This window comes from Gobio gobio, assembly GCF_949357685.1.
Source record: "Gobio gobio genome assembly, chromosome: 3".
NCBI classification, from domain to species: Eukaryota; Metazoa; Chordata; class Actinopteri; order Cypriniformes; family Gobionidae; genus Gobio; species Gobio gobio.
Window position 1 is genome coordinate 9,722,308 of NC_137099.1, and position 15,547 is coordinate 9,737,854.

The following is a 15,547-nucleotide window of genomic DNA, read 5'->3' on the forward strand; positions in this document are numbered from 1 at the left end:
GATAGGATTACAGATCTTCTGAGCTCGGTGGACAGCACAGCGCAAGGAAGATAATCTTGTGCGAATCGATGGTAGGACGAGAGCAAGAATGAACACGGTCCCCACGGACACTGCAACACTCACGCATAATTACCGCCAGACAACAAATCAATGGGCTCGGTCGTTGAGACCACTCAACCCGGACTAAAAACTCACCAGTGAGACGTACATTCCCTCTGTATATACAGACTGTACAGCTACACAGTAAATCACAAATGACTTTGCAGACCCGCCTGTCAATATTTCAGCTTGATTCAACTAAAAGGAAAAGCGTTCGTTACCGACAGGCCCGGATTTTTGGTATGTTGCATGTACAATGGCAAAGCAGAATGTTTTATGCTTTTGATAACAGGTTCAACAAGTACTAAAACTTCCATTGATTTACTTTTACTGAGTGACTATCAAAAGGAGTTTTTTTTAACAATACATAATTATGGAAACTTGTTTCCGCCACAGAACAAAACCAATTAAAAAAGATAATTGTGACTTTTTCCTCACAATTAAGAGTTTATATCTCACAATTATGACTTTTTTTCGTCAAAATTGCATCATAAAATGTTGCAAATGCGAGTTATAAAAACAGAATTGTGTGATATAAACTCACAATTCTGACTTTTGCTCGCAACTGCAAGTTAATATCTCGCAATTCTGACTTTATAACTCACAACTGCGACTTTATATCACGCAATTCTGAGAAAAAAAGTCCGAATTGTGAGATCGGTTTATCGGTTTGACCAATAATAATAATAATAATAAAAAAATATATGATATATTGTACAACAGTGGTATTATTCTACAACAGTGAAACATCATATGTATTAAAATATGTAATAATAGTAGTACCGGTAAATATAATAATATAAATAAAATAATGAATAATATTTCAGAATATTAGTATTAAATATTATTAGTATTAATCATAATAAATTTATAAAAATAAAATGTTACACTTTACAGTAAGGTTAATGAAGTAACATGAACTAACCATGAGCAGTACATTTGTTACAGTATTTGTTAATCTTTGTTAACGTTAGATAATACAAATACAGCTGTTCATGGTTTGTTCATGTGAGTTCACAGAGCATTAACTAATGTTAACAAGATTTTAATAACGCATTAGTAAATGTTGAAATTAACATTAACAAAGATAAATAAATCTTTTATAAGCGCAGTTCATTATTAGTTCGTTAACTTATGTTAACTAATGAACCTTTTTGTAAAGTGTAACCAAATAAAATATATTCAAAATTAATAGTGCATAATATGTATTATGAATATTTTATATATAATAAGATATTAAAACGATGTATAATGTGTTTGTTTTACTCTTGTAGTCTAACTGTATACTTACATACTGTATAAAACAATTAAAATGATTCTGCTACTGGTTATCGGATACATAATCAATACTTGTCACTAAAACAAAACAAACAAACAAAAAAAAGCACACAGTATTGCACAATATTTGCCATTTTATGCAAGGTATCCATTAAATTCTGTATGGGCTGGTTCTCACCTGTCAGTCTTTGGAGGGCCGGCTCTTTGCTTGTTGACTTTTGCATAAAGCCCCTCTAGCTCTTCCTCATTGGGCGGCTCTCTGTTTGGGGCGGGGACAGAAGGCTGAGGGTAGTTATGGGTGGGAGTTCCAGGTGGATAGGGGGAGTGACTGGAGGCAGGGGGTTCTCTGAAATTGTTGATGCGAGCATAGTTGGGATCCAGGTCATCATCTTCCACGTCCGGGAAGGTAAAACGGTCAAGAGCTGGACTGTTCCTTTCACTCCTGTGGGATTAAAAACATGCTCTTCAGAATATTCTTGGACACTGTAGAAATGTTCAACATCCAAAACCCAGTTAAGTAAACATATGCATAAACATATATAATTGAGTTTGACTTTTATTCCTTCATTACTCTCATATCTTTAATTACTGTGCGAAGAGAAGAGCAATTAACATTCAGAGCTGGTTTAATCATTTCTACAGCTTCACACTGGTATATCAGCGTATTCTAATATTTCATAATTGAACTTTATGAGTTAAATAATACATGTTACATTAGTACTTTTAAAGGCAAACATACTTCGACAGAAACACCTCAGATTCACTCTTATCCACCTCCTCTTCGCTCAAAGCGCCCAGTTGTTTAGCCTTAGATTTTGCCTTCTCTTCTTTGTTTTTCCTCCCAAACCTGGATGAGTTTGAAGAGAGTGAAGAGAAAAAGAAAGAAAGAGCACGGACATAGAGAGAGAAAAAGGGAGGATGTGTTATGTTTTCGTAATTGGTGACTCAACACATTCCCTGCGCTTCCAAGTACCAAAGCAGAATTTGCTCTAGAAACTTTAATGATTGGTTCCCCATGTACCAGCCTGAAAACACAAACACACACTCCTGCAAAACCAAGCACATCAGTGTCCAATGCCCTGGAGTGATTTTTCTAGCCCATTTCCACGCCAAACCTTCAAAAACTCACATATTCTTCTGCACTGATCTGAGGTCAGGCGGGGTCTCCTTGCTGACAGGCAGATAAAGACAGAAGAGGAAAAGGTTATATCACGAATAAAGCTAATAATGAGAGAGAGTGGGTGAGATGATCACACAGACTCAGGACAGTGACGTGGTAATGAAACATCAGTGTCATGTATAAAAAGAAGAAGCTTTTGGTTCACTAACTGGTTGACCAGTGTAAAACGCATGAATAGTTGCTTAGCAATGACCATTTTAATTCTCTTCTACATCAAAATACAAATAATCAAATGATATATAACCCAACAAGTATAATGCCCAAGCTAAATTATTTTGCATATAAATGTGATGGGTGAATCTCAAAAAGAAGTCATATTTCACAATAAAATAAAATAAAATAAAATAAAAATTTACATTGTAATATTCTTTTCATGACATTTAAGAATGTTTACATTCAGTAAATAATTTTATTTTATGTAATATCAGGGTTTACAACCAGGAGCCCAAAAAGTCCGGGCTTGTGGACAAATATATAAAACATAGATACATATTCAGAATATTCTATTGCATAAATTAAATTCACTTCAACAAATAATACCATGATGCAAACTCACAATTGTACTTTTCCAATAGTATATCATTTTAATTATTATTTATATTAATATACTATTTTTTAAAACATTAGTATTATATAATTATAGAAAAAAATATTAAAGCATTTATGTATGTAAAAATATTGTGTAATGTAAATATGGAAATCGTATAAAATATAACCTTTCTGTATTATAGATGCAAATATTATTATTATTATTTTTCATTATAATAATGAGAATGAAATTCGAAGGCGACTAATTCGGGAAAACGTGCTTAATTGTCATGTCACAAGGCAAAATAATCTTAATGGTCCTAAAAATTGGCTTCATTATCATTATGCAAATATAAGATCCACTTCTTTCATTTGTTGTGAAAAATGACCTGAATATTTCTTGACAGTTTTCATGAGATTCCCCCTGATAAACATACATTTGAATAATAATGACAACAGCACAACATCTATTAACAATTGGGGATTCAATTACATTTCCACAAACGCACACCAGTCAGAAATAAATCACAAACCTCCACTCCCAAGATTCCTAAATTTCTTTTTAATTTGACACAGATATCACCCGAGGCTTCAGTTTACTGACATAACATACATGCATGTTTGCTGTAGATAAGACGTGACTACATGATCCAAACGCTGGCCCACGAGCGATTCAAGGGTCCGGTTGGATCCAGCATCCCCTCGCCGTGTCTCCTGTGCGTTATGCCTCAATAGTACTCCATTTCCCAGCCCCACACACGCACTAATGACTGTATTTATCTCATTAGGCTGGAGCGATCTAATACCGGCAGCTGGCATGCTAGCTCTGCCTTGCCCTTAAGCACTCTCATTAAAACCAGAGGGAGTCGTGGCCTGAATATCAATGTGCTGCAGTCTTGCTCAATCCGTGTGAGAGCAGCGGCGGTCATCACGCAACACAGAACTCCACTTGATTATTGGCCACTCGACATTTTTCATTGTGAACATAGTACAGTACAGAGTGACCTGAGCCTTATGAAAACTGACTATGCTAACCATAGTTTCCACAGTTAGGTGATTGCTTCCATTGTAAAAACATCATAAATAATATGGGATCTCCTTTAAACAGCCTAAGGATTTTTTGATTTTCTTATCTTTATGGTAGCGGTGGCTAATGGAAGTACTCTATGTTACCGTCTAGTGCACCTAGTAAGCTCTTACTTACAACTTACGAAGTCATGCATTCAAGTCTGAAACTATTGAAGCCCATTTCCATCACATAAGAAAAAATCATGTTTAATGTCAAAATTGACAAAAAGCGAATTATGAAACTAACCCATAAGAATGGCATAAAAAGTTGAAATGTACATACTGAGTCATAATTATGAGATAAAAAGTCGAAATTGACATACAAAGCTAATTACAATGTCATCATAATGAAAAGCGCTAAAATTATGACATACTAGGCCATAAAAAGTTGAAATTGACATACTAAGATAATTCAAAATTGACATAAAACACTAAATTATGACAAGTTATAATTATAACAAAATGCCAAAATAATGATACTAACCCATAAGCATGAGATAAAAAGTTGAAATTGACACACTAAGTTATAGTTATGAGATAAAGTCAAAATTGACATAAAAAGCGAATCATGAATCATAATTATGACAAAATGCCAAACGATGACATAGCAAATCATAAGTATGAGATACAAATTTGAAATTGACATACTAAGTCATAACTATGAGATAAAAATTTGAAATTAATATACTAAGTCATAACTATGAGATAAAAAGTTGAAATTAATATACTAAGTCATAACTATGAGATAAAAAGTTGAAATTAATATTCTAATAACCAAGTCATAACTATGAGATAAAAAGTTGAAATTGACATACTAAGTCATAACTATGAGATAAAAAGTTGAAATTAATATTCTAATAACTAAGTCATAACTATGAGATAAAAAGTTGAAATGGACATACTAAGTCATAACTATGAGATAAAAAGTTGAAATTAATATTCTAATAACTAAGTCATAACTATGAGATAAAAAGTTGAAATTGACATACTAAGTCATAACTATGAGATAAAAAGTTGAAATTAATATACTAAGTCATAACTATGAGATAAAAAGTTAAAATTAATATACTAAGTCATAACTATGAGATAAAAAGTTGAAATTAATATACTAAGTCATAACTATGAGATAAAAAGTCGAAATTGACACAAAAAGTGAATCATGCAAGTCATAATTATGACAAAACGCCAAATGATGACATAGCAAATCATAAGTATGAGATACAAAGTTGAAAATGACATACTACGTCATAATAATAAGAGAAAAAGGTGAAATTGACATAAAAAGCTAATTATGGAGTCATGATTATGACAAAATGCCAAATTATGACATAGCAAATTATAAGTATGAGATACAAATTTGAAATTGACATACTAAGTCATAACTATGAGATAAAAAGTTGAAATTGATATACTAAGCCATAACTATGAGAGAAGTAAAAATTGACATAAAAAGCAAATGACAAAATGCCAAATTATGACAAGTCGAAAATTGTACACAAGTTAAAGGATTATTTATGCAATGTATCAAAAATGTGCCTTAATTTGCATATATATATATATATATATATGAAAAACACATTTGAATTATTGAAAATCGCACATTTAAAAATAACTTGCCACTACCATACACTGCAGAGCTGCTTTCTGCCATCTTACATATGGACATGCCCCTTCCTAACCTTGCCTAAACTTAACCTAAATGGCACGTACAAACAAAATGAACTGATAGTGGCTATACTTTACATTTCATATCATATCTGTCAGTTCTTGGCCATGATAATCTGCAAATAGAGCCAGACTTCATGCTGACAGTCAAAAGTCTGGTCAAGAGAGACTAAGTCTAGCCAAGCACTAGGTTTCCCAATGTTAGTTTGCAATTCAGCCCGTGTGTCTTGAAAACCCAGCTGATGGCTCAATCTACCTGAGGCCTGAAGCGTTCAGGTGGATTCAATTGTCGTATAGTAAATGTGAAACATGCCCTTGGAAGCTGATTACACTTCTAAGAGTTGTCAGCATATGGTTGAGGTATGTAGCCCAAGGTAGCATACTAACAGTTTAATATGGTCCAAATTGAGTTTGCAAAGTGAATTAGCATCACTTTGGTTGTTAACCTGAGATTTAGATGGTCTATGTAGCTCTTGGGAGACTTAAAATTCCGGCGGTGGAAATTACAGGCTAACGTTAAGGGCGAAGATGTGTGCAATGAGACAAAATGACACGAATGTTGATGAGAATCATGTGCATGCCCTGTAATTACAAATCTAAAACCCAATTATTGTGTCGTAATGAAACCTACAATACTGAAGCCGTCTTTGTAAAGAGGTGTATTTTATCCGGCTCTATGCTGGCAGCTCTCGGTTTATCGATTGACTCGAGTTTACTGAGTGTTGCAATTTATCAGTCTAAACCGGAGACCAAATATTTTAGCAGACCAAACCTCAATTTTCACACAGACAGACGGGCTTGATTCATGGGAACTGGGGACGTACTGCTAAGCTGATCATTATGTTTGCATATATTAATGCCTGTTTCTCCCTCTTCTGGTTTTCAAGGATCTTTCTAATTTGGTAAAACTGTCAGGAGTGGATCTGCCTCTCTCTTTTAAGATCCACGGTCTCTGGTTAAATCACGGTCTGATAAATGTTTTTATGCCTTAAAAAAAGTGCTGTTTATTTTTTTTGTTGGGCTACTTGTCGAGTTTATTCTACAATAGAACATTCAACACATTCACTACCGTTTAAAAGTTTGGGGTCGTGAGATTTTGTAATGTTTTTGAAAGAGTCTTATGCTCTCCAAATATTGTTACAATTTAAAATATCGGTTTTCTATATGAATAATTTTAGAATAAAATTTATTTCTGGGATACAAAGCTGAATTTTAGCATCATTACTCCAGTCTTCAGTGTCACATGATCCTTCAGAAATCATTCTAATATGATCAATGTTGAAAACAGTTGCGCTGCTTCATATTTTTGTTTAAATCATCATACCTTTTTTTCAGGATTCTTTGATAAATTTGAACGATTTAGCATTTATTTGAAATATTTAATGTCAATCAATTCAATGCATCTTTGCTGAATAAAAGCAATAATCTTTTAAAGGAAAAACTAAAAGTTGAACTGGAGCCCCAAAATGATGAACAGTAGTGTATTTTGTCTTTATAATGGCTATTGAAAACCACAATTGAACCTATTTATATATTTCAGCGAGGGTAATGAAATGAATCAAAACAGTTCAACACATCAACGAAAGCAATCAGACTTAAACTTTTCACATGGAGGATGATACAACTGGAAACAAAAATACCACAGCGACCACAGCCTAGCAACTCCCACCAAAAACCCTGAACATCGCAGACACTCCCTAACAAACCCTAGCAACTGCTAATCAACACCCTAGTAACCATTTAGACAAGTGCCAAATAACAAACACCCAGAGAACCCAAACCACTTGCTATCAACAAAAAACGAACCTCTTTTAGTTGGTAGAAAAACTAGTAGTAGGGTTCCACGGGGCTAAAGGCACACCGTAAGAAAAATGTGCCTTTCATTACTCCCATAGTGTATGATTGCAGAAAAAGTATGTTTGCATTTATGGAGCGGCAGATTTTGTGTGAAAATAAATAATAAAAGTGGTTTATTATGTTTATAAATCTGTAAAAACCAGGAAGAGCCAGGACATTTTTAATAAAACTCTGATTTTATTCGTCTGAAAGAAGAATGTCATATACACCTAGGATGACTTTCAGCTTTGGGTGAACTAACCCTTTAAGGATATCCCCTAATAATTTAATACAGATTTACAGTAGTAACAATAAATTATATTTGATTATATGATATGATTAATATAATGTTTTTAAATATGATGGTTTCCTTACAAATATGGTGATTATCTCTAAGGTGGAGACCCAACTTAATATATTATATTTACAATGTGAATCTAACCATGTCACGTCAAAAAATGGAAAAGGCAACTAACTCAAATTTTTTTTATTTAATTAGCTTGAACAAAACTGAAAATCGTTAAAAGGACGGGAATCGTTAAAACACTAATTTTCATGTCATCTCATGTCAATCTTGAGTACCTATAGAGTAGTATTGCATCTTTCATATCTCCGAAAAGTCTTTAGTTTTATTATATTTATAAAAGAAAAATACGCTGTACCGAGTCTTTCCGGAAAAAGCCGAGCGGCTGGGGGCGTATCGCTTGGGCGGAGCTAAAGAATGACGAGCACGTGCAGCTATTGCATTGAGCTATGCATGTTTACATAGAAAAACAATGGAATCGATAACTAACAACACATAGACATCTGAAGCAGTTTTACTCACCGCCTGCTACCAACACACGACCGTGAACCTTAATCGCTGGGATTGTTCCATCTTTCAGCATTAGACGAGCTACAAATCCGGAGTTGAACTGTACCTTGTATATAAACCATTGTCGCCGAAATTCAGGGAACAAACAAACACTTGCACAACTCCGTTGCTGCTCGGGAAAAACAAACTCCATCTACTGTCCCATTAACGCTGGGTTCTTTGGGAAGCTGTGCAGGGTTGTCTTGCCTTGACAACCAAAAACACACTTATTCGGTGACATCTGATGTCACATATACCCATACTCGAAAAAAAACTTTTGAGAAACCGGAAGGAGTATATTTGGCACAGAAATACTCCATCGAACGTCCAACTTTTTTTTTTTGAAACTTTGTCTATGTTTTGGTCTAGGCTTTGTCTAGCCTTTTACCCCGTTGTACCCTACCAAAGAAAAATGCAATATTTCAATGTGGATATACTATCCCATAATGCTCAGATACAACTTCATTAAGTGACTTTTAGGTGATAATCAAGGACAAACTGAGTGCAACAGAGTACACGAAGGAACAGGAAACAATAAATGAGTTACAGTGAGAAAAGAGGTTTGACGGATTAAACGCAGTAACTATAATTAGTCTCAAAATCTCAAAAACACAGTAAAAGGGGATTAACATACTAATTCCAAACCAGTGAAAATCTGTCTGATTAAGTAAAGCTCTATTTCAAATGCTCTTGCATCATTAGCAGTAACAGAGATCAAAAAGAGAAAAGGCTAGTATCTAAACAGAAAATATAAAGCAGGAAATATTGACCACTGAACCAAGATTACAGTCACAATCTTGGAATTAATTGCTAGATCCAGCCAGTCTGGAAACAGAAAACGACTGTGGTAAACACGGAAAAAATCCCATACCACAGTTGCTTTTGTAAGTTTAATCATTGCTCACTACTTCCAGCACTACTTAAACATTATACACTGACAGTAAAGTTTAGTGTTACACTAAATGTAAATGCTTTCCTCAAATATCAATGTGTGTTTAAATGTTAGTGTTACTTGTATCATATAAAGCTACTGTACAAAAAAAAAAAGTCTGGTTCAAGAGCTATTGCAATGATAGTCTATTCTACTTTATAAACCAAATTGTGACACTAATTGGATGAATCACATTCTCCATCATCTTCAACTAGTGCAGAAAACCAATATGTTCAGACATTGCACTAATGACGCAGATTTATCAAAACAGTTAAAAGTTGTCAAATATTTTTTCACCAGCGTCAGTGAGGTGATAAGCACATTCTGTGACACAAATCTTGTCCTCCTGGCATTGAACGTTTTAAAATCATATGTGCGTTATGTTTTACACAGTTGACCAAACTGTTAAGTCTTGCTAGTTTTGAGTGGCACGTGTCCAAGCTGCAGATGGCGCCTTACATAAAGCGCACATCAATCAAAATGGCCGACGATCCGCTGCAAGAATGACACTTTGACTGTCGTTTGACAGCATGCATCTGTCACTCCCCGCAAGACTGGAGCAGCATCTCCGAATCTAATATTCAGATAGATGACGTTTATGGACTTGATATCCATCTGAAAACATTAGTTTTCACCCACAGAGTGAAAAAATTATTTCTGACATATTAAAGTCTCCCATTATGCTTTTTCCAATATTACCTTTCATGCAGCGGCGCCATTGTTACTGTTCGTATCACTGCATAAGCGCTGGGGAAGATCTGGAGCTGAAATTTAGATATGATAATGGCTGTTTCGTTTCAGACACGTGCTGCAAGCAGTAGACCAATCACAACAGACTGGGCCATCTGACCAATCAGAGCAAAGGAGGCTCACAGAAAGGATGGGTTTAGAGAGACCGAATCTGAACCGTTTTCACTCTTTGAAAAATGAGGTGATGTGCAATGTTTATTATGAGAAAATTAAAGTGTTTTTGGCCCCACTTTATATTAGGTGGCATTAAGTACTATGTACTTACATCAAAAAATAAGTACAATGTACTTACTGTGTTCAAATTGTATTGCAAAACACTTTTGCTGATATTGAAGTGGGATACGGGTAGAGTTAGAGACAGGTGTGGTTGTATGGGTAGGTTTAAGGGTAGGGTTAGGTGGAAGGGAAGTGTCAACTGTGTAATTATAAATGTAACTACAGAAATTAATTACGGATGTAATTACATGCAGGTATTTTTCAAAATGTAAGTACAATGTAGAAACATGTCTGTTCACAATAAGTGCATTGTATCAAATGATTCATTAAAATGTTAGTACATAGGGTAACACTTTATTTTGACAGTCCCCTTTAGACATTCTACTAACTATAAGTAACTTTGCAACTACATGTCAACTAACTGTCATTAGAGTATTTAGACTATCTGATTAATATTCACTAAAACTTTATTTTGTTGGTCCCCCAACAGACATTCTACTGACTATTAGTAACTTGGCAACTACAATTCAACTCATTCTACTAACCCGAACCCTAAACCCTAACCATAACCTACCAGTCTACTGACAGTCAACTAATACTCTAATGACAGTTAGTTGACATGTAGTTGCAAAGTTACTTATAGTTAGTAGAATGTTTAAAGTGGACTATCGAAATAAAGTGTAACTGTACATAGTAGTTAAGGCCACCTAATATAAAGTGGGTCCGTGTTTTTTGACCTTGGATGCATGTAAACCTATTGTAGAAACACAAAATTAGGAACCTTTAAAATAGGAACTGAGCCTCACTATTTTTTGACTTGTAACAGCCTGGCTCTATGTAGTGGTACATTTTGCATTTATAACCATTTTAAAACGTCCTACAATAATTTGCTCATAAAAAAAAGAAAAGTTGAAACTGCCACCCGCGCTGTTGCTCTATACTTGAGCGTGTTGAATCTCCATGAGGGGATTTTCTTTATGCAGCACTTGCTAATATTAAAAAGGCGTGAAAGTAAAGGTTAATGTGATTTGACCACTTCCAGGCCAGGCGTGTCTCTGATGGGAAAGAGGCTGTTAACCTTTACCGTCAGAGCAGCTTTCCCTGAGACCGGGCCTGCTGGAGAGAAGTCCATCAATCACAGAGCTGTCTCATAACGCCGTTCACAATGTGCGAGTGCAGGAGATGCAAGACGAGGAGCATGTGTCATGGGATACTGCTTGTGGTCTCCAGACTAAATCTTGACACACTCAATACAACAGTGTACGCTTAAGCTGACACTCTCGCTGTGTGTCTAATACACAAATGAGCGCGCACATACAGTAATTCAGTACACGCGTAGTTGTGAATAGTTTTTACGTATCCTTTAGACTGGGTAAACCCAGCCTGATCTGCCGGCGATTTGATTTCGCCCTGCAACTCAGTCTGGAAACCATTTAAAATCAGTCATTTAATTTATGCTCGTTTATCACGCCTCTTGTGCAGCAGAAAATACATAGCAGACTCCCCAGACCAATGTTGAATCTTATATTGAGCTTGGTCTGGTGATAGCCAGACAACATATCCTTGCCATTCATACTCACAAAGCATGTTTTTTTTCACAAAACACAACTGTATTAGTAGTGCACATTTATGATATTTAAATATTTAAAATAAATAATTAAACTAGTTATAATAATGTGCCAATAAAAATGGATAAGTTCATGCTGCAATACAAAATATGATATAATATAATATTGTATAATGTAATATATTATTAAATGGAGACACAAAAGGAGATATTTATAGCTGAATGTCAACAATAATGCATCCATGAAAATAGAAAAAAGCTCATATTGCCACTTCAATATATACAATAAAAGCTCATATTGTGACTATAATATAATTAATAAAGCCTATAGTCCCATACTAAAATGCATGTCTGAGCTGTTTTAACTGGAAATAACCATTGTTTTGTCTCAAGATGCACAAAAGTAATATTTTTTTTCGAAGGCACGTTTATAAAAGCTACTTAAATGCCTTAATTGAACAAAGGCCTAATCCTGACTTAGTCTAAGCCCTGTCTGTGAAACCGGGCCTAAATGTCCAAGATGCTCAAGTAAATAGTGACCACAGTCAAACCAGGTTTTTAAGACAAAATTATTAGTGAACAAGTCAGTTTGTCACAGAAAGCTATCGTATAAGACTTGGAATAGAGTGTATGAGTCATATGGATGATTTTATGGGGTTTTTTTTGTCCTTGTTGGAGCTTGACAGCACCAGGGGGCTGATTACAGAAACTTTCTATCTTAGGTCTTAACTTAAGATATGATAAGTTTATTTAGGATTTTTCAGAATTTCGTATTGCAGAAGCAAATCTTAACTTGATTTAGGATTCTTTTCCTATCTTACAAAATCCTCATCTTATCTGTAGTTAGGAAACCTTAAACCCAGGGTTCCTACACAATTTTCATTTCAAAATTCCATACTTTTCCAGACTCGAATTTCCAGACTTCCTACAGATTTTTCCGACCATATTTAACTTGTTCGGATAAAATGTTTTCAAATTCAACTGCTAACAAGTGTTACATTCTAAAGATTTAGTATTGGCGTTTTTGCCTTTTATTAGGATAGGAAAGTAGCTAGACAGGAAGTAAGGAGGGAGAGAGAGGGGGGCGGGATTGGGAAAAGTCCACGAGGCAGGACTCGAACCCGGGTCTCCCGAAGCACAACAGCACTACATGGCGACGCACTTACCCACAATGCTTTCGGCACCGACAAGTCTGTTACACTCTGAGTCAAAACCTCTATGTAGGATATCTAATATTTAGAAATCCTATATTAAAATTGTGCCTTTTGTGACCTTAACGATCAAAATGCTAAATCAGTCACAATTTTTTTAAAGGGTTATTAATTTACCCAAAAATTACATTTCTATCATAATTTACTTACCCTCATGTCATTCTAAACTAATAAGACTTTTGTTAATCTTGGAAATCTTGGACACATGAAGATATTTAAAGGATTAGTTCACCTCAAAATGAAAATGTCCTAATCATTTACTCACCCCAATGCCATCCAAAATGGCACCAACTCAAAAACTTAATTTATCTTTCACTGAAGAAAGTAAGTCATGGATATCTTGGATGGCATTGAGGTGAGTAAATGATTAGGACATTTTTATTTTGGGGTGAACTAGTCCTTTAATAAAGGGACTGAAATCTCTCAGATTTAAAATATTAAAAATGTTAATATAATAAAGTCTTATGGTTTTGAAAGACATGGGGGTAAATAAATGACAAATTTTCATTTTGGGTGTACTATTCCTTTAAGGACTCCACTATCGACTCTGTTTTATCCTCAAACCCAACTTGCTTTCTCAAACTACAAAGTGCAGTGTTAACCACTGTTGAACTGAGGAAAGGAAGGAACACACAGGTCTGACCTTTACTGCCATAGCTAGGCTACAAGTTTTTCATTCATTGAAAAAAACGATTGTGTATATATTTATTATATACATTTAGAAATTCTTAATTTTATATTTAGAAAATGAAATAGGGACAATAGTCTGGAAACATAAATATTTTTCCATACTCTGATTTATTTTTTCCATACTTTTCCAGACCTGGAAATTACTCAAATCAAATTCCATACTTTTCCATACTTTTCCAAACCCCGTAGGAACCCTGTAAACCACTCCATTGATTTCGTTAATGCTGAGTTCAGACTGCACGACTTTCAAACTTTTCGGATCATTGCTCTTCTAAAACTGCATGACTATCTGGGGCAGCAATAGTCACTGCTGTGTTCACACTGCACGATGGATCGGCGACAGGAGGTTTCACACTGCATGACTTCACAATAGGAAAAATCACGACAACTATCTCCAGTGCACAAACTACATTTCCAGCCAAACACACGTGAGATGTGACAAGTAAACAACGCGAGATCACACGTGCGTCAGACCGGAGTTCTCGCGGAAAAGGAGAAAAATAAAAAAGATTATGGTGGAGGAAATGGTTGGGGAGACAGAGGCAGCAAGGATTGTGTTCTGCAAAGAGAGTTTGAGGTAATTAAATAATTTGGCTATATTCTCCGAACCTCCCGCTGCCCTGTATCTTGCTCTCTCATTGGCTGTAGGTCATAGAGATGTTATTTTCTGTCAGAACTCATTTCACACAGTAGGATTTTAAATCGTCGGCGATTCGCTCAGATTGTATTTTTGATCATTCACACTGCGTGATTGTCACTTACGGGCACAAGAATTGATTTGCCTATGATTCCAGGCATTTGTCTGAGATTTCGAAAAACCTGTCTGCGAGTCAAAATCTGGGGTAAAATCGGGCAGTGTGAACTCGGCATAATCAACTGTCAGGTCTGTTACCAAGCAACCAACAATGTGCAAACTGCTTCTGAGGTAAACCTAAAATCAAAATGGAGAAACAACAGCGTGCTTTTAACTTCAGTGCGGCAGAGATTACAATTTTGATAAACTCGAAAAGTTGAAGCCTATTTTATAAATCGCCTTTTGCACAAAAAAAAAAAATAAAGTAGTCACTTGAAGAATGACTGTTGGTTGCAATTCGTCAACTAACTTAAAGCTGCACAATGTAACTTTTTCGTCCGCTAGAGGTTAACTATTCAAAACAAAGGCGTAGTTTGATGACGCCAAGTTTGAGCGCAGAATCTTGGGACATGTGGTCTTGACCTTGAGCCGGTGGAAAAGAATCGCGATAGGACTCGGGCAGAAATCATGTTCATGGATGCATTTATTAACGTTACTGTAGCATGAAGCAGAAGCAGGAGCGATTGTTAATAAGAACGCAACACATGCCTCGCGAGCAGCGGGACTTTTATTATGACACAGTCGCCGGCGCTATTTCCGCTTTTCCGGTCATGATTATGAGGTAACGTAACTCTGTTTATCATATTAGATACATCTGAGTGTGTTGAAAATGCTGTTATGACGTTACTCTGTGCGTTCGCACGGCGGCTGCTATGACACTTGTTGCACACTGCAGTGAGAGTAAACCGTTTCTACAAAATAAAACCGGAAACCGAGGGTAACGCAGATATGACGCCATTGACAGGCGACTCCCTCACACGTCCCGGTTCCTTGGTTAAAATAGCAATTTTCTTCGGTTTACAAATAGTTGTAAACATTTGG

General features: G+C 35.5%; 1 protein-coding gene across 1 annotated transcript in view; it reads right to left on the reverse strand.

Moving 5' to 3' along the window:
• pard3ba (par-3 family cell polarity regulator beta a) overlaps positions 1-15,547 on the reverse strand; it is a 277,652-nt gene that overhangs the window by 46,662 nt on the left and 215,443 nt on the right. The window contains exons 19-21 of the mRNA XM_079811668.1: positions 2,507-2,548; positions 2,117-2,224; positions 1,556-1,819 (exon numbers count right to left, since the gene is read on the reverse strand). Of these exons, the coding sequence (XP_079667794.1) occupies positions 1,556-1,819; positions 2,117-2,224; positions 2,507-2,548 (414 nt within the window). The remainder of the gene's footprint in view (positions 1-1,555; positions 1,820-2,116; positions 2,225-2,506; positions 2,549-15,547) is intronic.